The sequence below is a fragment of the Bombus terrestris genome, chromosome 6, assembly GCF_910591885.1.
Source record: "Bombus terrestris chromosome 6, iyBomTerr1.2, whole genome shotgun sequence".
NCBI classification, from domain to species: Eukaryota; Metazoa; Arthropoda; class Insecta; order Hymenoptera; family Apidae; genus Bombus; species Bombus terrestris.
In genome coordinates this window covers 9,170,777-9,196,448 of record NC_063274.1, presented here as the reverse complement: position 1 = coordinate 9,196,448, position 25,672 = coordinate 9,170,777, and the positions used below count along the sequence as shown (strand labels likewise).

At 36.2% G+C, this 25,672-nt stretch overlaps 2 protein-coding genes across 2 annotated transcripts in view; one reads left to right on the top strand and one right to left on the bottom strand.

Annotated features, from left to right (window-relative positions):
• Positions 1 to 9,768: 9,768 nt before the first annotated feature.
• LOC100647023 (synaptotagmin-10) overlaps positions 9,769 to 25,672 on the top strand; it is a 53,432-nt gene continuing 37,528 nt past the window's right edge. The window contains exon 1 of the mRNA XM_003395974.4: positions 9,769 to 10,011. Coding sequence (XP_003396022.1) covers positions 9,921 to 10,011 — 91 coding nt within the window. The 5' untranslated portion in view covers positions 9,769 to 9,920. The remainder of the gene's footprint in view (positions 10,012 to 25,672) is intronic.
• LOC125385229 lies at positions 13,587 to 24,509 on the bottom strand. Its single transcript, XM_048406445.1, has 2 exons — positions 24,110 to 24,509; positions 13,587 to 14,590 (listed from the first exon to the last, which is right to left on the bottom strand). Exons 1-2 carry the CDS (start codon positions 24,257 to 24,259, stop codon positions 14,267 to 14,269), a joined length of 474 nt encoding a protein of 157 aa, XP_048262402.1. The 5' UTR covers positions 24,260 to 24,509; the 3' UTR covers positions 13,587 to 14,266.

Below are 25,672 nucleotides of genomic sequence, written 5' to 3'. Positions count from 1 at the left end.
CAAGCACATTTAAGCTCTGTTCACAACCGCAATTTGAAAATGAAATAATACTCGTAATAAACGAGCACATACTCTCCCAAATTTGTACGTCTCGCCATTAATACATTGGGTATAGTGTTAGGTTAGCATTCAGTTAAGGACCGACGCTCCACCACTATAAATGCATTTACATATGTATCTAACAATTTGAACTACTCATTTCTAAAACAAAGCAGGTGTTTATTTTCCATCGAAACTAATTTAAATTCCATGAAAAACCAGAGAAATTCAGGTTGATTGGTTTCTTTGGTTATTTGTATAACGGTAATAGGAACACAGGAGTCACGCAGAACAATTAGCACACTTTCGTTTTATATATGATCTGATTATCACGCAAAGAAGCTACGCAATCAATGCTAGATGAGCCATGTGTAATTCGTTACAGATCGAGATTCGAATCTTTCTTGTACGCTCCTCGAGATCCAATGACTTATTACGAGATGACTTTTCCACGAATCCTGAATTCTCTCGATAATAAATTCGCGATTTCCTTTAACACTGTAGCTACCGTATTTACAATTTCCAATTACAATTAATGGATCTCGGCCAAAAACATAAATACAGTAATTTGTATATTTAATATCAAAATTAAATTAAGTGAATCGATGCAAATTCAAAATAATATACAGTATCATTCGCGTAATTTGAAATTAAAATGTAACATTGAAAATATGGTACAATAATTATATAAACAATGTTAGACGTTTAATTGTAAATATCTTCCTTTGAAAATTGCATAAACTTTGTATCCGGAATTCCTTCGTGGCATGAACAATTTACAAATAGTTCGAAGTTATCGAATTAGATAAATCATCTTGTATACTTACTCATATGCAATTTATTGACAAGCGCTGAAACTATAAATACGGATTACTTCGCAACGTACAGATAAGGTATTTTAAAGAAAAAGGGATGCATTAAAGCCGGCCGACGTAATTAACGACGGAAACGATAACTGCGGGACTGATTCTGTAGCACCGGAATTCACGTTGGTGCTTCCTTTAACGAGCCACCCTTTAAACTGGTCGCCCTAAGTTCAGTGGGTTACAAACTTGCTTAATCCACGGTGTCGGGGTAAACTTTGTGTCATCCACAAGTCAGCGCCGCAGTTACTCAATCGATACAGCTTCCATTTCCATTGATAATCCGTTCATGCAGCGTAGGCTACCTGGTTTAATTTTGTACCACTGTTTTAATGCACTAAAGATAGAATGTATTTTCAATGTCATGTGATAATTTTATATTATAATAAATTTTAAAATACAAATATTTGTTTCTATTGATTTCTGAAATATTTGTATCCTAAATATTGATTTCTGATCAAAATTTGTTCTGGAAAACTAATACCTTTTAAGTATAATTTGTCCTTTAATACATGCTTTTAATATTGCATTTAATATTTGAGAAACAGAGAAGCAAAATATAAAGTATATCGAGTATCGTAGATTAAGTACGTGTGTAACGCATTAATTGATCTCGTATCTTACTTGGTTATTAAGGGAAAAACAATATCAGATGGAAATTTCAGTTTAATTAAACGTCTGCTTTCGCCATCTTATATTATCATTTTATGCACCATATCATTTTAATTATACCTACATTCAGGAAAAACGTAACTTGCATATCTTTGTATTTGATAGATACAGTTACTCATACAATTAGTGATGATTAAAACTTGTTCTTTATCAAGATCTAAAACTAATTAAGGAAGTTGAGCAACTTTAAACAGGTATAAGAAATTTTTATTAGTTTCTCTAATGAGATCCCGACAAAGTGGCAATACAAACAGTCAAAGATAACTTTAATATTTGAGAATTTCTTGAAATACTAACATCTTGGTCAGCTACTTCCTAGAATTTCTGTAAAAGCACTTGTTAATGCACAACAGCGCTGTCCTTCGTCTAAAGAATATTTACTCCGGCTGTTAAATGAAAATCGAACATTAAAAACGATACAATAAAAAAAGAAGTTCCAAGGAGAATATTTCTATAAATAAACCATCGGAGAAAATTAATGTACAAAATGTTTTTATGATCTTGATTCTGAAGTAAATCGCTTTGTTTTCGAGTGATCTCCGATGCCCGAGTATTTTTTAGAGCAACAGCCTGTGAGAGAACTGGTTCACGATTATCCAGTCTCGTTTTTTAAAGAAAAGAAGGTTTCGAAGGTTATCCCTACAGGAAAAAAAAAGAGGAAAAATAAAAAGTATGATACAACAACGGAACAATGGTTTTATACTCGGCCGCATTTAATTGCGAACGCTGAATCGCGAGGCATAAAGTACGTTTTGTCGGGGCGTCCTGAAAAAGAATATAGGACACAGTACGTTCTATGAAGGACTGTCGCCGCTAACATCCAGGAAAGACGTACTTCCTGTTCGTTGACTTGCCGCTTCTAATTGCGGAACCCGCGACGTAATGACGTGTTAGATATTCACGATTCTCTCACGCGTGTGAAGCTTATCGTGTACACACGGGATACGCGTAGCGTGGGAGTCGAGTCTTCTTCCAATGGATATTTTCACGTGTTTATACGACGAAATGCCAGAGAAGGGCTTGTTTGGCTCGTCCCTACAAACATTCTACGAGATATATTGGAAAATCCCAGGATCAGTCGTATTTTTACAAATGGCCAATCGCGTTTGGCGAGGTCCATTTTTCCAGATTATATTTTATTCCAGGTTATTAATGTTTCTCTTCATGCAGAAAGCTTAGAATGATAGGTTCTATATTTTAACCTTGAAGGTCCCAATTTTCAGAAACTAGTATTACGTATTTATTTAAATATTCAATAAAATACTTGAAATTACGAACTACGATACATAACGACATTGAAAGCCCGCTTTTTTAATGCGTATACAAAAAGTTGAAAAGAATCCTGTATCAACATTACCATATAACGTAAAATTATTTTTAAAAAATACTCGAAAGTTCAGCCGCAAATAGCAAATCGAAAAAGTATTTTTCATGCATCAAGTCGCACAATCACGCTTACCTTCAAGCAAAATATAACAAATTTATGCCACTTTTATAATCACCAGAGCTGCTACCCTATACTGTGGCAAGCCTCCTAGTTTTGCTAGTAGAATAGGTCTACATTAGGCGGACACATAATCTTACGTGTCCCACATTTACATTTTCAATCGCAAAAGAGATAAAACGGTTGAATAAAGCGCTAATGAATATTTTCATATGATTATTTTTCTATTGTTGTACATGATAACGAAGGCTAAATTATCGTGGCAGAAACTGGTAATCGTTTTAATGTTTAACGCGGTCGCGTGTCACCGCGATGGAGGCGCTATTGATTGCATACGCAACAAGTCACGTCGATATCCAGCATTCTGTGCGGGTCAAAAAGTGCATTTACTATGCATGGGCAACAATTAACTACTATTACTGTTGCGACAATAGTGATTTACGACAGAGTGCTAGCTATCGGACTGCAATACACGAGTCCTTCCATTGAACCGTGTATTTCTATAGTAACGAAATTCGATTTGCCTAATTTAACAATCGATCGTATCGGTACGACAAATATCTCATATCGTTCCGTTTCATTTTATTTGCAAACGGTAATATACTTCTTCTTATGCCTCAAAAAAATTGAATAGAGTAAATTACTTTAAAAGAATGATTTATTTAATTATATATCGTGCTTCGTTCATTTTAATTTCAACATTTTAATGCGTTTAGGGATTATCATAATTTATCCGAAATTTAACTTCGGACCTATTAAAACTATTGCTATGGAAAATACACAAGAAGTACTTATCCGTCTTACATTAGTGAAATTTGCTTTAGTTTCAATTATCTAGAACCGGTATTTGTTAAACGCTTTGAAGCGTTTCACGTGATGCATGAACATGCAGGAGTATTTAGCGGCAGGAAGTGAAACAAACGCTTGATTAACATAAAATCTATGAACCTTTTGGAGTAAATTGCAATCCTCTATTCTAATCTCGCAACAACTGCGAGTTCATTAAATCCACTAACTGAAACGGTTTCGTATCAAAAATCATCCAGCAGCCAGGTTTGTGTTTATCGCATTATTGTCTTATATGTACAGCCTTTGTTATCACAGAGAAGAACAACGTGGAAAATAACAAATTGTCTCTGATCCCTTTTATTCGCTCACGACGTATTCCGCATGGAAACTGGCTAGTCAATCGCAATATCGAAACAATTGCGATTTACTTCGACAGAGTTGGTTTCAAAATCTATGTTAATTGAGCATTTGTTTACCCTGCTGTCTGGTACACGTGTTCATAGAATATTGATTCGCCCTTGTTGATATTGTAATAACAAAAATAAACATAACATAAACCTCAAGCTTCGCGGTAGACGTTCATCACATTTACGCGTAAAAATAAACGAATATTTTATAATAAAAATTACGTAAATCGTCTTTGAACCGTGAACGTAAATGAAACGTGATTTAAATTTAATAATATGCACCAGTATAATATAAATTTGTTAGCGTTGGATATATCCCACCCTTGTCAGACCTTCCTTCTAAATTCTCTTTTAAACTCCACTAAAGCTCTTCATTCGACCTAGAAAATCCTCAATCTTGTACATGTCTGCTGGAAACCGCCATAAAACCTGCCTGTAACCTTCAAACATTTGTAGACACTTTATTTCCTAAAACATCAGGGTTTCCTTTTACTTTTCCAAACGTCTGAGAAAAAAAGGAATATTTCTTTGCAAGATTCTAAAACTATTTTAGAATTTCTCCTATTATTTTTCCATAAACGGATGATTGAATTTAAAATGGAAATGAAAATGTAGGATGTACTTTCACCGTATGCTGTTAAGAGTTAAGCGTGTACATTTACATACGACTGGCCTCACAAAGTATAAACAAACGCATTTAGAGAACGAAAATCGTCGTTTGATGGTCAAATCTGATTCATTGGAAGTGGTGTCAGTTATGCAAGTTCGTTAGTGACGGATCAACTGTTCTATTTAAATTCCGTGTATTAACAGTGCCAGATTGAGGGCTAGCTTCGTTATGTTGGCACACATTCTCGTTGTCAATAGAACGTCACGTACAGTGTTGCATGCATCGAGCGAACATCACCCTATGAACTTTTAATCCAGACCGACCGGTGTATATCCGTGACAGAGGCGTAAAAATAAACGACAATTATATTTTTAAAACGTGCAATATCTCTGTCCGCGACAGCCACTCTCGGCATCGAAAATGGATGATCGAACGGTCAAAATTCCATAATTCTATATAATATTACCGAATCAGCGGTATAACTCACTGAACGACGATATTACGGCGAGAAAAGTAGAAAATAAAGAGAAATATTTATTCGCGAGAAATTTCATATTTGAATGAATAGCTGACGTAATTTTGTCGAATATATGTATATCGATCATTAAAGCGTGGCACGATCGATTAGGATAGATTAGCTGAAAGATGAGAATCGTTTTCAGTAATTTTTATTTTAATACAAGATAATTTTTGAGCAAAAGGTTCTGTTCTTCTGTTATTCACTTTTTATTATCCAATATAATAAAAGATTTATTATTGAGTTGAAAGAAATAAGCTTTCGTTGTGGTGAACACAGTATCACCAAGGTTTTGAATAAATAGATTTAGGAATATGATATTTATTCTTTCCTCCGAGAAACAATAGTAGTGTTTCCGTGCAACTTGAATTGTAGAAATGCGAATCAGGTTTCAAAAGAATACGATGGTTTCATGTAATATTTTCGATCAATATAACGAATTATATCTAAATATAAGCTACGTAAACTTTCGAATCAAGTTTCATATGGCGAAATATTACTTAACATTTTCAATATACTCGTTAACATAATATAATTCTTTTCCGAATTAAGCATATCGTTATTTTAGTAACACTTTATACATCATTACAAAATTAATATTAATGGTCGACTTGACGAGGATGGCTTTAAAATTTGACGTAACAGTAATTTGCTTTAAATTCATGTTCATGTTGTAGATATCGATTGATATTCCTGACCATTAAACAATTTTAGTCACTCTCATCCACGTGACAAGCTAGAATTATTAGGCGAGTGCTGGCCTTTCCCTGATTCTATTAAAAACTTTCATCTATTTCCATGACACCCTATTATCGACAATTTACCGCGACATTTACAGCATTTCCCTGAAACCGTCTATTAAGTGACAAGAATGTCGTAACCTGCTAGACTGGACAGTAGGAATGCATTCGTCATTCTGGGCAAACGATTGCATAGCGTGACACTAAAATTTTCTTGGGAATATTATTTAGTCCAAGGTAATTGTTCATCAGATACTTTGTAATTTTTCGTAGAACTGAAAATAGCGATTCCGCACGATCTTTACATTCATACATACCCTCAACATTTCGCATATTCTGTAATAATGAACGCATTCATTTCTAGCGATATATTCACTTGTATTTAGATTAGATCTAACGATACGCCGAGAGTGAATGTAATTTGCCACTATTTTATAAAAACACGGGATTTTAATAATCAAACTGCGAAAAAGAGTTTTATATCTATCAGCCAATTACATGCCGCAAGCTGTTAAGAACACTGTGCGTTTTTCCTTATTTGTTTAACATTTAAACCTTTAAATGAGTTACCCTTTAAATGAGTTAAGTGAAAGCGTTCGCCTAAAGGATATAATACTAAGACGAACGTATTGTTGAAATAACCTTGTATCGAAAAAACTGTTATTGCATTCCTGCACAGTCCTCTGAATTTTTAAAGCTGTTTTTATGCAGTTCAATCCTTTGTCGTTTACTGGCAGGGCAATATTCTACTATGTGTTTCAGCATAAACGCACGGTTATCAAGCGGTATTGTATTTTTTGAAGATATGAAACAGTGTACAAATATGAAATCTTTAAATACAACTCACATTTGATGTTTAAAAGGAAAAAACAATGATACAAAACTTTAAAAGGCTTCTAATACCTAAATCCATTAGTAAAGAAAATACAGTTCAGTAAATTTTATTAGATATCAGAAAAGAGAGGACCAATTTCTGAAGAGGACCGTTCATTTCTGAATTTCGAACGTAAAGAAACATTTTATTCCAATTTTCACATTCTAAAATATCTAACTACCACAATCTCCGCATTATCTGGGCAGCCAAATACATAATTAGAATACAAAATCCTCCTACTCAAAAAACATTGCACAAAAACCAACACCAAGAAGCATATCGCGAAGCTAGTCTCAAGTATCGATGAGCCTTAACTGCATATTTAAGAGTAACTAAATTTAAAACAAGGGCAGACGTCTAGCCAATGATTATCATGATTTAACCTCCAAAATGGTTCGAGGACATACTCAGTCCCCGGGATAATAATTATCCCGAAATTCAAAATTCAGCGAAACAGTCTAACCCTGCCACGAATTTTGCATTAGCGTCCTCACCTTGACTCTTGTCGCGACACGACGTTTTCCAGGCTGCGCGCCGGCTCTAGGACACGTGCCTGAAGACGCAGAAGCGCGTGCACATATATGTATATTCGCGTTGTCCCAGACAACCCAGGGGAAAAAGTCGCGGATGCAACGCCACGGCATACAATGAACTCAAATCGATCGTTACTACACCAGTTGCGCTGATGCACGCGTCTCATGGTATGTGTATGGCAACATATACACACACAAACACACACGGTGCGATGCAAACCACGCACAAATCCGAGTGCTACAGCGGGATCGCTCGATCGATGGTAACCGGTGGCAGCCAGAGAACGGGAAACGGTGATGCTAGGGGATGGAGGACCATATTAGGGGAAGCTGTGGAACAGAGAAAATGGAACGAAGGGGTAGCAATGATGGTGGCGGTGTCGAAAATTAGAGGGGTATTTTCTCTCTCTCTCTCTTTCCGTCTATCTCTCTGTCTGTCTGTTTCTGTCTCTCTCTCTGTCTCTGTCTCCCGTGTTCGTGACAAATAAAAGCAGCCAACCAGGCCTAGGCAAAGGAACACGTTGACCTTGGATGAACCGCGATCGAAGAGGTCCTTGAAATCCTTGCATCCGTATCGGATATCAAGCCCACGTGCCGACGTCGATTAGACATCAATTAGAGGGATTGGACGCGAAATAAGTGAGATAGAGGCTTTTCCCCATGAAAAGGCTAAGTTTATGTTTGCTCGCCTGACTTCTTCGCTCGTTTGCTCAGCTGGCCGGGTTGGTTGCGTGCAACAAGTCTCGCGGCAGGATTAAACGAGGGAGCACATGACCTCGCGCCACGTGACGTCCATATGACAGGGACGAAATTCAATGAGATAGCGTAGATAATGAGGATGAAATGTCAGGATCGACGCAGGATACCGAGGGCTTTGGAGAAAAAAAGGAGAGGAAGGGGTGGGTCTCGCGAGAAATGCCTCGATTAATAAATCTATCCGCCTTTTTATCCTTGGACTGCTATTTACACGATCCTTGGTAGAGTACTTGATGATGCTTATAAATTCTTCATGGTTATTCTTTATGGAGCACCGAGGAAAATGCTGGAAGCTCCTGTTGGGATTCCATTAATCGCTGCAAGGATTAGGAGGCTCGTAAATTCTTAGGGAACACAGGCTTACGTTGATCTATCTACTTCCAATAGGAACTACGTTATATAAAGCTTGATTCGCAATCACGCAACACGTACTAGAAGGGAAGAGATAGTTGAACGCCGATATAGGGCTTAAAGGTACAATATCGACTAATTTCGTACGAGGCGAAGATTGGGATCGTGCGAATAGAACGCAACAATTAGATTATAGAGTGCGCGTGGTTCATGCACCCGCGCGGCTATCTATAGCGGCGCACGTTTTCAAGGACGTGCACGTGCTGCAAACATGTTGGATCCGATAGTCCTACTCGTAAGAGAATCACAAAATGTTTCAAAGCAGGATTATGCAGGTAAAGACATCTTCCACGTATACTCTCGATAATCTGTTGATATTTTCTACGTATATATTAATTATAGATAGATAAAGAGATATTGTAATTTCAGCCCTCTGGGGACCATAGAATGGACTTGCTCGGTAATGATAATATATAAAACATAAAATGTGACGTCTTAAGACATAGAAGTGCCAACGTTGCTACGAAGCAAGAGGCGCAACCAACGATCCGTCGACGGTGAAATCATAGAAAGAGAAGAGGGATCGAGAAAGAACGAGAAGGAACGTTGGAACTCAGATCGAAAGAGGAAAAACGGCGAGGTAGAAGGATGCATTATCGAACACGAGTAGCTGTGCTAGCCGAGACCTTCACCGAGACCCAGTTGGTCGACATTGCCCCTGTGTGCCATGGCACTGGCGCACCCCGCCCGACCCTGCCGCTGCCGCGAGATCTCGCGCGAGAGCGTGTTGACGGCGGCAGAAGCGGCCAAAGCAACCCCCTACCGTAGGTATCGGAAGCGTCGAGCCACGGCAGCCTAGTCCGGCACACTATCACCGACGTACCACCACTGACAAACCGCCGCTAGTATACCATCACCACCGTATACGTACCGTTCTCTTCCCTTTCCCGCTCCTCCGTTCTTGGCTGCGTGTTCACCCTGGCCTAGGGATTGCCTTGCTCCCCGTCCCGTGACGTGTTGCTGGCTAAGGAACAAGGATGCGGAGAGGTAGGAAGAATAGAGGGGTAGGATATACCGGTGTGAGGGTCAAGGAGGGAAGAGGAGCAGGATAGAGGGCTCAAGGGAGAGGCGGAGGACGCAGGCGCGGACGCAGACGCAATAAGTTGACGAAACGGCGCCGCGCATTCCGGCAGCGGCAGACAACGCGGCACGATCAAGCCGAGTTAATCGTCGTCGAACAACCTCACTTCGTCGCATCCACTTAGAGTGTGTACCACGCTGACTGTACGCACCGTCACAGCAAAGTCAAAGAAATAGGACCGGATATGGGCGTCGTTAAGACCGCTTCTGAAAGCGTCCTCGAGGAAACTATCGTTCCCAGCGAGGAAGCGAATTATTCCGTGCAAGGCCACGCCGGTAAGTTTTTATATTTTATTTCATTAATATTTTAATTTTTATTTCTTCTATTTACGGCGAGTGTGTCTATGTATAGTACGACTTCATGTTCGTATCGTAAGTGGTATTATTGTACGATTGGTGAAGTGTAAACGATGCGTTGGAGACAGAAAGAAAAACGCGTGTCCAGCATGCGTACGTTAAACCGTAACGGGACATTACTATTCGGTTGGATCGTGAACAGACGACGAGAGGAGGCGGCTTTTCGTGCTTAATCGTGGCGAGAATTTAAAGGCGATGTGGCGAGCCGCCCACACGAGTTGCTAACAGGTGTTTGAAGATACAGATATACTGACTGCGCTTCGTCTATATACGTAGCTCACGACGTACGAGGCGTCGTCGCGTCGGAATGACTTTGTTCCTGAGAAATTATTCAGCATTCCTCTCGATCCTACGAACCCTTCGCACGCTTTCTATTCCCTTGGAAAATCAAAGATTTAGGGCCAATTAGCGCTTTGCGGCTTCGCTTTAAATAGACCCATCGTCCTATTGTTCGACGTCGGTAACATTCGAACGAAGGATGCTCCTGTATGAAAAGTACCTTTGTTTTTAACCATCATCGCCGATCGATATTTCTGATTTAAAAGCCGATCAGAGCGAGCTGTCTGAGGGACTAACTGAGTCGCTGGAACGTTTACCTGTTGAAGCACAGTACTATAGAGTTCCCAGCATTCAATTCTCGATCGTTCGAGCACGTAATTGAAAATTCTTACAACTACTTCGTGAAAATGAGGAACGAGCATTTTGTTAAAGCCAACTCTATCGATATTTTCTTGTTTTATTTTTATGTTCTTGTTAATTCGAGATATAGGGCTCCGGTTTAAGAAATATTGGTCAAAGTTTGACGTCAAACTAATTTGTGTGACATCCTCCTACGTACTTGCTCAGACTCCCGCCACGTCGATATCCCCATAGTTTAGTTAAACTTCGTTTGCCTATGAGAAGTTTTTGCGTTGTTTGGAACGTTCGCCTATCGTGATTTATTATCATTACATATTTTCAGCCGATACGGGACGATCGTGTAGGCGTTGTGTTCATTCCTATCTTGGAACGCATTGATTCTATTTATGTTTACGGGGAATCGATAATGGTTCGTTGTCAAGTTTAAAAGTAATAATTTCTCTTACCCGTCCGATAAAAAGTTAAGAAAGGAAGCAAGAAAAAACAACAGCGCGGTGAACGCTGAAAATATAGCAGAATGATAAAAATGACAAGGTAAATTCTGTGATTTCTTGCACTACTCAATTATTCGTAGTATACACGCGATATTTATAGATGTTCGTTAACAGAACATTTCCAAACGCGTATATTACGACACCAATAAAAAAAAATGAAAAATTGGAGTACAAGCGTGTTTCTATTCGTTGCCCAGCCGTTACGTTCTGAAACAATTTACCACTTGTTTTGAAAGGAAACACGAAAAAGGTAAACCGCGATACTACGAGCGCTCACGGCGAAAGGAGCAAACCTACGTCATATTAAAGACGCGGAACAATGTGCATCGTCCTTGGCCCCGCGAGACCGCCTACGGCTCGATATAGAGCTCACAGTCTTCTGGATACGAATTTTAAGCTCACGGGCGCGTTCTCACAGGGAAATATTAATATGTCATCCAACTGATAATCAACGCACTCCATTACCAGGGATTTTTGATTCGCTTAAATATTGCATTTGCGGAAATATCAGTGTTTTCCCTTTTCATCATTTCTCTACATTTCTCCTTTTCATTTTTTTCTGTTTCATTTATTCCTTTTCTCTTTTTCCTTCTTTATTAATACAACAGGATTTTCCACTCAACATAACGAGTCTCACGTAAAAATACATTTGATCAACAAAGGCGTACAATAAAATAAATTTATAATTCAAACGTACGCTTTTACCATTCACTGCAACAACTTTTCATTCGTTTCTTTATTGCATTTCGATGTAACCACTTTATATGTATCTTCTTTTTGAACCAGATTAACGGTAATTGTGCTCCGAACGAATAATCGCACTGGAAACGCATTCATCGAATCCGAAACGAATATAAACAACGCCATTGGCTACAGTCGACGAGCACTTTTTGACTTTTCCTCTATGCAACAATATGCTCCTGGTCTTCCCGTATCCTACGGCTATAATATAATGCTTTTATCCTGCAAAAGATTCTACGATAATTGGTTTTCTGTTACGTTCAGCGGCATACACAGAGGAAGGGTCAAATTGTCTCTTTGACGTGCAATTTGCGACAGACGAATTATTCTCATGGTAGATCTTTCTGTCTCCGATCTGCGACCGCGAATCGGTCAAGGTCTATAACATTTGACTGATGAACTCGAATCTCTATCGTGTCAAAGAAATTCGATTCAACAGTTCGTCCTTTGGTTCTAATAAACATGTAGAACTCTCGAATATTTTTACATTTCATATCTCTATTTCTGTATTTCTACGTTTCTGCATAACTTATTCTTTCTCACATACTTTTACATTTTCTCGTGAACTGTCTCTGTTAAATTTAATTCTAAATATGTAAATTGTGGTTATATATGAACGGTTTCTGTCGCTTCATCCTTCTGGTGACAGATGTTCAACAGGCTACGTCTGACTCGAACGGTACATTCTACTTCGTGCGCTGTGCAACATACGATACTATTGGGAAATAGATTAATAATATTTAAATAGCATTCGTATAGTTAGATTGTTTTCTTTTCATAAGGATGCTGAATCTTCGTTATTGTGTTTTAGTTTGGAAAGATAGGATAATTCGGAATATGAGATTCTAATGCATTTACAACGTAGAATATTTGGATAGTACATATACAATTTTTTGGAGATATTGCTTTTAGCAAAAGCTTTTGTATAAAGGCATACAAAGAATTTGGAAATAATGTTTTGTTCATATCTTTTGAAATATAAAAGTTTTTTCTGTTAGAATTCGGTATATAAAGGTAATTAGAACGAAAAAATCTTACACGTTGAATATGTGAAATGGCTCAAAGGAATTTTTATATTTTTACCGTGAAAATATGTCATACGTGGGTCTGGTATAATTAATTATGTAGGCAATCGGTATATAACAAGTAGTTTAAAAGTCTTTTCACTTGTGCAAAGTGTGTGGGTTCATTTAATTGGAACGGAATGAACATATTATGTTAAATTGTTTTTACCATTACGGTAATCATACATAGTTCCAAGTAATTTACTTTGTTTTGTTTCTTTTACGTCTCTCGCGTTAAGAAATGGGCACTTTATCTTTTAAATAATCTTGTTGGATTAAATATCTCGCAAAGTGTCCACATTATTCCAATATACTATACATGTAATGTCCAAGAAAGGATTATTCAAGTCTATAAAAGTAATTGTATTTTGCAAGAATATCCTTATATTTATGAAAGAGAAGGATTAGAGTACTTTTTATTTTTAAATGTATTGGAACCAATTTCCTGATCTATGGAGGATGTAACTCAGCCCACGGGTTCCTACATCGGGTTAAACAATATTGTTAAACAGACATCTGTTGGTCGTCAGAAAAGTTTAAAAGAGATAGTCACATTTTCATAAACCCTTTCTTAGGATATCAGTATTAAACTAATAAAATATATCTGCTGCTGTCAGAATGAAATCAATATAACAGACTTCGAAATAAAATGTTTATTTATGTTGCTATATGGGCATAAATTTGAGTGTTGGTAAAACATTACTTATCTGCTGCATCGACAATTTCTATACTTACATCAAAATGTACTTTGAGTCATGACATGGTCACAACATAAAACTCTTTCTTGTTCCCACTTATAGTAATTAACATATATTGTAAACAAATATTCCGATCGTTAAACTGTAGATATTTATGCAAATTTGTATCTTTAGGAAGACAGATATATGAATAAAACCAAAATAAATATTTATTTCGTCATCTAAACATGGTGAAATTCTTTGCTTTACATATTCTGTATATTTACGTCTATCCTGTACATTTTCAAATATTCAAATTTCCTATGAATGCATAAACATCCACAGTCCAGTCATCACACTACGTAAATGTCTTCTTAAACAGATTCAAGAGAGACGTAGGGTATTAGTATGTAAAGCTCAACAGGTTACAGGAACTTCGGGTTACGATGGCAGTCAAATATTGTCATTGTCGTACTACGTGTAGATTAATTAATTGCCATGCGATGCGACCTAACGTCCAGATCCTTCGGGAGGAACTGTCCGGCTCGTTCGAACTCCGTCAATCTTCCTTGTCATAGATTTGCTCGGATATTGTCTGTTCGGTTTCTCCTTCTCCCTCGTACGTGTCCGTGTCTTCATACGTGAAGCAAGGTGTGATACGGGTCTTCCGACTCGTGCACACGTCTATATCGCTACTATCCATCACTTCTTCCGACTTGCTGCGCTCCCGTTTCAAAAATTCAAACATTTTGTCGCTGATTTCTTCTTCGGGAAGAACGAAGCTGCCGTACTTGTCGATCATTTCCAAAACCGAGGCCATCGCGTTTGTGTATTCTGGCTCGAACATTTTCCCCTCTGGATTTTCTTTGAATAAATATTCAGCCTGAAAGAGAGTTGAATTAGGAAAGGATTAGAAAGTGGATGAAATAGTATAGACCAACAACTATGTTATTTCGATGTAGAATGAAAGATCGAATTGTCTGTGAAGATGGTTAACTACTGTTTACTGTGATGATTCCGTAACAACGATGCTCAATACTATAATTGAAACGATAAAAGTTAATATGCCAGTAGTGAAGACTTGGTGTCGATTATTTCTATTACTGAAAGTAATAATAATAAATAAACACCAATAAGTATTACAGACCATTAAGCCCAATAAAAGACCGCAAATAGATGGTGGTGTCCCAAGTTCTTCGAAGAAACTACTACAGAAATTTACAGATATTATCCTGCTTGACTTTCTTTCTTCACGAAATCTTCCTCTACTATTCTATTCACGATAAAACCATGTAAATATATATTTCCTAGAACTAGTAGAAACGCCTCATAAATAACATGATTCTTGGTATCTCATTTTATATCTAGCGAAATAAATGGAGACGTGTAACGAAAACAACACGCATCCCATCGGGATAATGGAATATCTTTCGATATTCTTTCTAGAAGCATTGATGCATTGGCATGATACGTGCACACGGCCCTTTAAAAAATGGGTCGCCTCCCGTTTTCTAACTCCCTGACCCGTTTCTCCTACTCTTACCCCGGCCTTGTTTCATTCTGTTCACTTTTCAACGAACAACTTCCGACGCTCGTCAACACATTTCCTGTTTCTCGACGTTTCCGCGTCGGGATCAAGGCGAATAAAAAGGGAAAGGAGGAATAAAAAGTACGACTTCGGTTCCGGAAATAGAGAATCGCACAAGTGACCGTCGGTACTTTCAGTGGCAAATCGCGAAAGTTATTCGAATTTGTTCCGCCGAGAATAGACTCGATGAAATTGATACGGTCGTTGAAATTCCGAGAGATTATTGTTTTTATCCTCAGACAGATTGTTTTTATCCTCTACTTTATCGGTTAGCAGTTCTTTTATGGCGATAAGCGTTCAAATTTGTGGGATATAATTTTTATTTAGAAAAATTATGCAGATTTTCTGTAAATCGGTATAAGAAGAATTGTAATCTAGTTCCTTTTATTATAATTTGCAGTGACGTAATTTAAAATTGAGGTGTGAAACGTAGATACGCTTTTTAAATCAAGTATCTGTTAATCGTTGAGAGGTTGGCTTGCGTGTTCAGGTTGCAAAGTAACGCGTATGTGTGTATCGAATGAAGTTTAAACCGAGTTTAAGCGACTCGGTCATTTATTTCCGTTAATTACGTTCGAGAAAAATGACCTTTATATTTAATGGGCATCCATTTATTAAATAATTTGCTTTTATTCTTCGACAGCTTTGTTTTCTATTTTGTTACCACTTATAAACAAATTTATTCAATCTTCATAAAAAAATGCATCGTCTAGATTTTTAGAAAAATAGCTTAACTTAACAAATTGCAAGTACATATTTATTTTACCAACAAAATTTTCTCATTAAAAAAAGAAAAGGGAAACAGCTATCCTTTGAAATGTTCTATCCATTCCTCAAGTCGATGTTATGTTCGCGTTACACGAAAAATTATACGAGATAGCCCATTTTTATTTATGAATGAACATTCACGTATTGAGATAAGTGCTGTACTAAATAATTAATGGAAGGCAAGAGATAAGGAGAAAATACAGTGGTATTTTCTGCTAAATTTTTATTTAGAACCTGCTACTTTTTTTACTTAGGCTCTCCAGATTATATAAAAAATTCATTGTTTTGCTTCTTTTAGTTACAAAGATAAGATTATGTTGTTAAATTTTTTTTTATTTCACGAACATATTGAAAAGGAAAAGGAATTAGATAAATCAGTATGTCAAGACCTTTGAACAATTCAAGGTTGCAAGGGTATAGGAGAGTTGTTTGAACAGAGAAGAATCGATATGCCGGACAAATAGTGTTCGCAGTTTATTCATAGAAATTTGCCTAAAGAGTTAACTTCTTTTAAACAACTTTCGAAAGTGGTTACGGTTAGATTAATTTAGCCCCTCATTCTTTTAAACTCTAATTTAGAAGTAACTGCGTAAATAAAAGAGAGATGCATCAACGATTTCTTCTAAGTTTTCATTTAGTACCTAACCATTTTATGCTAGACTTACTTTCGAGATATTTTTTGCGTTCCTCAGAAATACGTCGAGATAATTCAAAGAAGAAATTCGCCGAAGGCGACGTTTAAAGGTTGTTAAAAGGGACGTAGGAAATGTTCCGCTAAAATGATTCACAATTAAAGCTCAGTCAAGGTTACTTCGCAAAGTTTATTATTGCGCGTATTAACGCTGAAACTTATTCTCAATACTTACTTACCCTTGTCAGAATACAATTTAATTTAAATGTCATAGATGACAAAAATATAATAATTTTATTCTTTATTGCGAATGCTGGAATATTATAATAAAAAAATAATTTATTTTTCTCTAAATTGTTAAGTATAAATTCCTCGCTTTCAGTATTAAGATTCACGAATTACTGCTTAACTATCGAACTACAAACTGTGAGCAATTTACATTCGTAATATATTGACCACGCAACAAGGTGATACTGCTATCAGCCATTACCACAAATTAACCGAAGTCCCGAATAATGGTATACTTGGAATACTTCCTTCTCTGCTGAAGTAGTCTGTATCTCGAACTTCGATATTCAATAAAATTTTACCGAAGAAGTTATTACCATCAAACGGGAGAATCAAATGACTCGTTACTAGATTCTATAAATCAATTTCCTCATTAAAAGAGTATATCTCCTCATTCGAACTCCAATCTCGTTGGTTCGCATAATTGAACGAGCAAGCGAATTATAATGTCTGCCAACCTTGGAAGCCTGATTGCGTATGAAAGCACAGATAAGTTTCAGTCCCGACCTGTTGTTCTATTATATGAAGCAGTTACAACGATCCAATGATTTCGGTGCAACCAAATACGTTAATTCAATTAACGTAACATTAACGTACAAACATCACCGTTCATAACTACTAAATGCAATAAAATTTATAGAAGACTGTTTTACGTAAATTTTTTCGAAGTCTCCTAGCTCACTTCAAATTTTCTCTATGAAATTTGTAGATGAGAGAATTGTGGAGGCAAATATATAGGTATTTGTTAATCCGTAATCTTTCTGCAATTCGTACAAATTCACTTCTTCTACATTAAATTTACCTTTTCTTGAAGATCTTTGCAGTATGTCCATGATCGTTATTTTGAATGAACACAATATTTTAGCAACTCGTCATGATTGTCTTATAGAATAATTACAATTACAGCGTTCTGTATAAAGTCAACGGTCGTGCAACATATTTATGAATAAAAGCATACGCGTGTACCTAAGTATAATATTCAGTTGAACCACACGGAACAAACATTGACGAACCTTTACGTAATATTTTATCGAGGAAAGGGTACACGATACTTTTTAAGTAATTCAGTTCCCGCATTGATACAATCTCGAAGAAGATTGTAGAAGAAGATTGATATTCAGAGATTCAATGGTTGTCACGTTGCATCGTTACGTCTAGTTTTGTAATTTGAATTTACGTCGCGTGTCATCCAGGCAATCAGTGCACAGCTCATCATTAATTTCCATTCCCGTTACAGGGGGTAAATTCGAGTCTGGGTTATGGTGAATGACAGAAGTTTGTTTATTAAAGCTCACCAAGTAACAACGGCGTAGTGTCGTGCATACTATCTCGTTATTACGAAATACGCCTGTTGTCTCTTGGTAGTGATACCTACCGCTGCTTTGAAATTTCTCTGATATTTATTTAACTTGTTGTAATATGTCGTTCAACTAGTTGGAAACTTCGCGATGAAGTATTGGGACGATTCAAAGCAGCTCCCTTGAGGATATACGTAATCTGAATTTGATATTAATTAGATGTGATTTTAATGATTAGTTCGATATTCATTTGCTGCCATAAGTAATTAGTACGTCTTGATATTTCGTATAAATAGAATTTCACTGTTTCTATTTTTCATTTATTTTATTATAAATCTGTAATTTCATTGGTATTCGAAAGAGAGATAATAATAATGTTTGAAATTTGAAGAATATAAGATGATATACTATAAAGTAATACACGAATTACTTATCAGTCTTAGATTCAAACCACGAAATCCTTCATCTAAATTTCAATATCGAAACTATTCCTAGTCTAACTACAATACAAATCGCTGCATTGCAGTGAACATTTCGAGATCGGTTTGTAAACTAATTTATTAGACCAATTAAGAAAATTAATCTATAGGTAACTAAGAAACTCCGCTATAGACGCGAGCCACTGTAAATAGTGAGAAATACACAGAAATAATCCCTAATAGTTACAGCAACGCATTGAGACACCTTTTAATACCATTTCTAATACACCAATTTCACACGGAATTCGAGATTGAAAATCGTCGCATTTGTCAGAGAGCACAGGGGCGCATTAGCTGCTTTTATGCTGAGTTTTGAAAAGAAAAGTTTGTCGACAAACTAGATGGATTAATTGGTCAAATCAGTCATCTGTGAAGAATATGGGTTGAGTCCCGGCTTATTGTTTGTCTCGGCTATAATCTGAACAACGAATTTTTTTTCTTTTTGTAAGATAGACACAACTTGCATTATACGTTACCCTGCATAGGACGTAACAAAGGATGACACATATTGTACAGCGAAGTCAGTTCGCAAGTATGTCGTTTATTGTGCGTTTCAGACAAGATTACGCCTTGTATTAGAAATTGGCGACACGGTGTATTGTTCTCAAAATGTTACATATTACCTGTCAATTGTGGTAACATTTTTTGACCAATTAATTTACAAAGTATTAGGCTAGTTGCTCCATATGGTAAAGTACTAAATTATTATTATTAATATCATTATAACATATTGTTTGATCTTTAAAAATGATATTTTTAATAATTTTATAATTTTGCACGAACCTTCTTCGTCTTAAATTAAAAATTAGAAAATGTAGAATTTACATTTCCTCCTATTCTACTGTAACGTTTTATAAATGAATCTTGATAAATAATATATCGTTATGTTAAATTTTCAAATTACATCCTCACATTTTTTAATCCCATATTACACTGCTTTTACTGGTACTCAAATTAATTCCAACTTACCGTTATGGTAAGAATCGTTAATGGTAACATCGCGCTGCTTAAATATTAGCCAACTCCATCAAAAGAAATGTTCACATAAAAGTTTAAAAAAAAATGCATTCTTTAGATCTCTTTACCTTACCCATTTTTCTCGAAATACATATTAGGTTAATGCATATGAAATGACGGTTTCTCCAAGCTTAAATTTAACGGGATAATCAGCATCACCTATCAAATTTTATTCCTATCATTAAATAGGAAAAATGAAATTTATTCTGACATGTATCAATCGAAAGCTAATGGAATATATGATGAAAATATTACAATGTCATTATCAACTGTCATGAATAGTCGAAATATTCGCATGACATTATTATACAAATTTAAACTTGGGAATCACGCTACGGAAGTTGCCGAAAATATAAATTTAACATTCAAAGAAGATTCTGTAAATGTGAAGGCAGCTCGACATTGGTTGGTTGGTTTATGAAACTTAAGACTGGTGATATTTCATTGGAAAATGAACCAAGGGGAAACCCGGAAAATATAATCGACAATAAGATCGTACAATATATTGCTGGAAATAATGGCCAACAATCAGCAAGAGATATCTAAAGCGTTCCAAATCCTTCTTTGACTCCATCAGTGAGAGCAAAGGAAATGAATAACGCAATATCAAGTCAAGTTGCAAATAATCAGACTAAAAATTTCAGAGAGGAGAATATGAAACTTTTCCTATATACGTGATCTTGCACCCAGACAATTTCATTTTTTCACACATCGACAATTTTCTAACGAGTAAATTATTCCGGAACGAAAAAACTGTGGAAGCAGCATTTTCATGAAATGGAACAATGAAATTAGCTAATGGGGAAAGAATATTTTAACTGAACATATAGTATTTCAAAAAGAATACATTCGAATACATCAACTTTCGAATTCTAACGAAGCGTCACTTTCAACATTTTTTTTCAAACACGCGTGACTTCTGTTTTCAGTAAAACCTTTTAACTTTTTATCTGACAACACAAAGAAGCAAAGTTGTACATTATCCTGCATGAGTATGAAATAAAAGAAATTTACAAAACCTAAAGTTATATAGAAATTAAAATGGAAAAGCAGTAAAACGGGAAGGTATAATAAATGCTTTTCCTCCTTTTACTTTGCACAGCTTCCATTTATCCATCGAATAATTACACAACTAAGCGGTTCGACTATTTGCAGTCGCGTACAACGAAGCTCGCCATCGTTGCCGGTAAATCATAATAAACACTCGCCGCAATATTGCGTCGATTATTCACCAGGTATAAACACCTGCGACGCGAAAGCACCGTTCGTCGCCCGGCGTATTACATTTACGTTCACGCGGTTGTAACGACCGCGAAAACTTTCACCATGTTACCGAGCGACGATATCGTAAAATTCCACGCGGCAGAGCGTAGTACATTGAACCACGCGCGCGCGCACGTTACATGCAACTTCTCTCGCCAATTCAACTGACGCTTTTACGTTTGATGATGAAACGGACGATCTGCTATAGCGTGAAAATTGTCGCTAAAACGACAGACAGCTGGGACGGGTCGAGAGAGTCAAGCCATTGGACTTTTACTGCCCAGAAGTCCCAAAGTTTTACCGGAAATAAAACTCACTTGTGCTTTAAAAAAAAAAAAAAAATATCGAACCTGATGTTAGAACTCAATATTGGTTACTCAATATTGGCAGGACATAATTATATTAGATAGTATACGATGAAATGGATACAAATTTATAACTTGTCAGTACACTAATATTATTAATTGACGAATTCTTGTGCAAGGGAGCTGTGTTCTATTAATCGTGGATATTCACTTTCTTCAAAGTGAATAATAAGACGTTCGCCAATTCTATGTTTCCTCGTTTCTAAATTTTCTTCCTTTGTCTTTTGAGAAATGCAAAAATTCCAACTAAGACTATTCGTCGAAATAATGATGACGAAAAGCATAAAAATTGCCTATAACTTTTGCCCAACAAACTTACGAAAAATAATAATTCGATTTCGAGATTAACCAATATCGTAATTAATACTCCTATATATAGAAAATCTTAGAGAGTCCATCCTTAATTTCAAATCGTGAACTTCGTAAACGTTATTGTATCTCGCGAAAATTGTACGAAGAACTGACCTAATTCTGTTATTACTAAATAACCTTGACAAGGATCACCAAGATTGGAAACGAGGCTGGTGTCTCAGCAACGAACAGGCAACGAAATCGAGGACATGTTTCAGTGCACGTGATCATAAAACGCGAAACGTATAGGGGTGTAACGGTTCGCGTAACGAGGACCTGATACACATAGCAACCCCTTAAACAGGAGACGGTCGAAGGACGTACCACAAACCAAAGTGCGAGACGCGAGTCGTTGGAAGCCCGTCGGGAAAACGGTGAAGGTAATAAGAATTTACTTCGTCGATATTTCACTCTTCCTTTCCCTTTGACCGCATCCCCCGTCATATCCCGATTCACCTTATATAAAAGAAAAAAGCTGATCGATAGGACGATGTCTTCCAATGCTAACATTTGATGGATACGCATGTCGAGCTTCGACCTCGGAGTCGTAGCTCCGAAGTTCTTCGAACCGAGAATTAACGACGAAAGGGGTTACAGTAGGGTGGTCGACCGTTAGTTTAATCTGAACCTCGTCATGCTCTCGTTCCCATCGCCGATGTCTCGACGTGGATCGTTGGCTGATCGTGAGAGGCGGATCTGCTGATGTCGATACGTCAAAGTTAGAGATGTGATAGCCAGTTATTGTTCCAGCGGCATTCTAGTGTGAAAATGTTAAATGAGGTTGGTGAAGTAGATATTGCTGAAGATTAAAGAGAGGAACGTTAATTCACAGCAAATTAACGAATTTCTGATGTTGCAAGATATTTGTGGACCGTGGAAACTAAATGATATTAATATCATTCAGCTCGATCATGCTAATTATTTGTTAGTCTGTAGAGAAAGAGAAAATTGACAAGCTTATTTATATATATATATATATAGACATTTAAATTTAGACCCTGACACTAGAAATAAATTTTTTAAATGATAGGTATTGGATAAAGAATATTATTGGTCGTGCATTATAGAAATTCAGAATTAAGAAATAAAGAAGATAGCTAGATAAATCACATGAAAGATAATTTCGATCAAATGGAAGCAAACGGCAACTTTATCGATCAATATGTGTGAAGTACGATAGGGAGTACCAAAATTCAACGAGAATTCTATTTTTGAAGCGAGGCATCCATGTGGTATCAGTGGCCATTCCACCAGTTGAAATTCAATATCCCCTTCTGGACAAGCAATAGCGTCTCAGTTTACCAGCGCGGATCGATACGTTGCCTAAAAAATATCCGTTTTAATCCAACCCCCCTGACGATTAGTTTCATTTCGTGCTTATCAACGATCAACGATTATTTTTGAATATTCCCGATAAATCCGATGAAACGGAAATTGCTTTAATACACACGTGAACCATCGTGATAAACGATTTTTGATTTTTTATCGACTCGTTAACGTACTATAAAAATGGTAGAAATGTTCGAATGAATGTAATATAATATATTTGGACTGCCATTTGTCTACATATGCAAGATCAATTTTTTATCACCTTTTATTTGATGGTTCATTATTTGTAAAAAATAAAGCTACGTGATAAGGAGAGAATAGTGACTTTTATAAATATTTGAAATTGATTGAAAACCAGGGAACGTACTTTGTGAAAAAGCTCTCTCCCTTGATTAATACATTCAGTGGAGAATTTTTTATACGTAATGGGGTCTTGAAAAGAGGTGAAAAAGTTTGGTTAGGTTATTCAAACGGAGAAAGAACTGATGGAATACATTGTAGGTACGTTTTTATATCATTTCTTTCGTTCTGCTAAAATTTCACAATAGAAATCAAGGTACATATTTTTCGTATCGAAAAAATTGAATTTACAGCTTTAATTTGTTAAACAATCCGAAATAAATTTGTTAAATAATCTGCTTAATTATATTAATTTGCAACTTGATAAATAAGGGAAAAAATACATTGTATGTAACAAAGTTCGTCCTTCTTCTCAATAAATATTTTACATCAAATAAACATACGTAGTCTACAATTATGTATAAAATTTCATACTGAAACTGTACGAATTTTAAACATCACGGCTGAATATTTGTACTCTCTAATTAATCGGTTTGAAGTTCTACCAAGCACGATGCTGTTTTTTTCGACAAGTAACGTTCATTTCTTATCGCTTAAACCACCGAGAGGAAAATGAGCTGCGTCAAAAAGAGAGTACAGGGAGGACAGAACTTTCCCAGATAATTACGACGGAACATCAAACGCGCGTTTAAGTGACAAGACGATTGGTAGAAGTTTCGACTCACGAGAAAGTCTACAGGATCGTCGGGACGTAAATTTGCAACTTCGATGAGTCCCTGCGTCAACGTTGGAAACACGTACTTCATCAAATAGTGGCGTAGAGGCAAGCCAGCCAGACAGAGTCTTTCTTCTTGCTCTTCCTTTAACTTCTCCATCAAATTCGTCTACGGACAGAAAAATTATTTTTTACGGTAATAGGATCGTAAATTATCTTTTACGATTTGTAATGGAGCTATTTTGCTAATTTTATTATAGACACTAAAAGGATTCCGATAAAATAGAAGATATCAATTTTTAAACACCTATCTTTGGTAAGAAATATAGTGCCAATATTGCGATGGGGATCACCTTTACTATATTATATAACGTATAATTAAAGTAATAAACTAGAAAGAACACCATTTTCAGAAATGAACAATCTCTTTCTTTATCATTCTTTTACATGGAACATTTTTAGGAAATGTCAATGATAAAGTACAAGGTTACGTGTTCCTTTTCTGGACAGAATTCCAACTGTTATTACAGGTTTACTCGATAACAACTTCTCAATTTTCGCGACTGACGATCCGAAGAAAATTCCATCTCGCTATCGACTTTCCTCTTTAAAAGCAATTTTTTTTACGTGCATAATATTCTTTCGTTCGCATATGAAATCACGTGTCGTTATTAATGACAAACGAAAGAGAAACATTTACCAGGCCAAGGAACGCTAAACCTTGGCTGAAAAGGTCATCGTGAAATCCAACGATGTCGAATTAATCGAGCATCAATGAAGAGTATTTTTATACAAAAAGCTACACAAAAAACATGTTCGATCACATTCTACGCAACAGACGTTACTTATCATAATATTTTAACAGAAACGAAGAAAGACCGAATTAGAATTACAAATAGGATCTATCGGTTCCTCCGACCGGATTCCAAAATTCGTTGTCGCGAGCTACTTTATCACGGCCGAGAGTAACTTTGCGAATGTTGAAAGTTTCATGAGTCGCGGAACAATAACATAAATCCACGAAACTGAAACGAACACATACACCTACGAAAAGCCTTTTGATTTGTTGCACAAAAGATGCCGCGAATCTGTATACGTCGTACAAGATAGCAAAAACCATCGGTTACCGAAAATACCGCGATACGATACGATACATGGCAAAATGAAAACTGCGAATTGATAAAGTAAAATTCATTATTGTTATTCTCATTAATATTATATATGTATATATTTATGTGGGTGTATTGTTATTAAAACGCACGACTTGTAAAAAGAAATAATAAGTATATAATTAGTAATCCATTTTTTATCATTTGCATTGATTATGTCTATATATATTTATCACATAACGAGCATAATGAAAAAAGTTAAATTATATTATAGAAGGTAGTTTAAAATTATGGATAAACAGGGTATGGCTCTGCCGCTTTGTTTGTCATTATAACACGACTCCAAATTTATTTTTAGTTTGTGACATAATAATTTTAAACTTAGATAGCTTTATTCGAGACTTAGTTTTGAAGCAAAAAATCGTGGTTTGAACTACAGCAAATGAATTTATAAATAAACATTC

Coding starts and splice junctions, on each gene's coding strand:
- LOC125385229 (XM_048406445.1), bottom strand. CDS start 24,259: ATGGAGAAGTTAAAGGAAGAGCAAGAAGAAAGACTCTGTCTGGCTGGC. Junction 14,591..24,109: donor ACGATCCTGTAGACTTTCTC/GTGAGTCGAAAC, acceptor ACTCTCTTTCAG/GCTGAATATTTATTCAAAGA.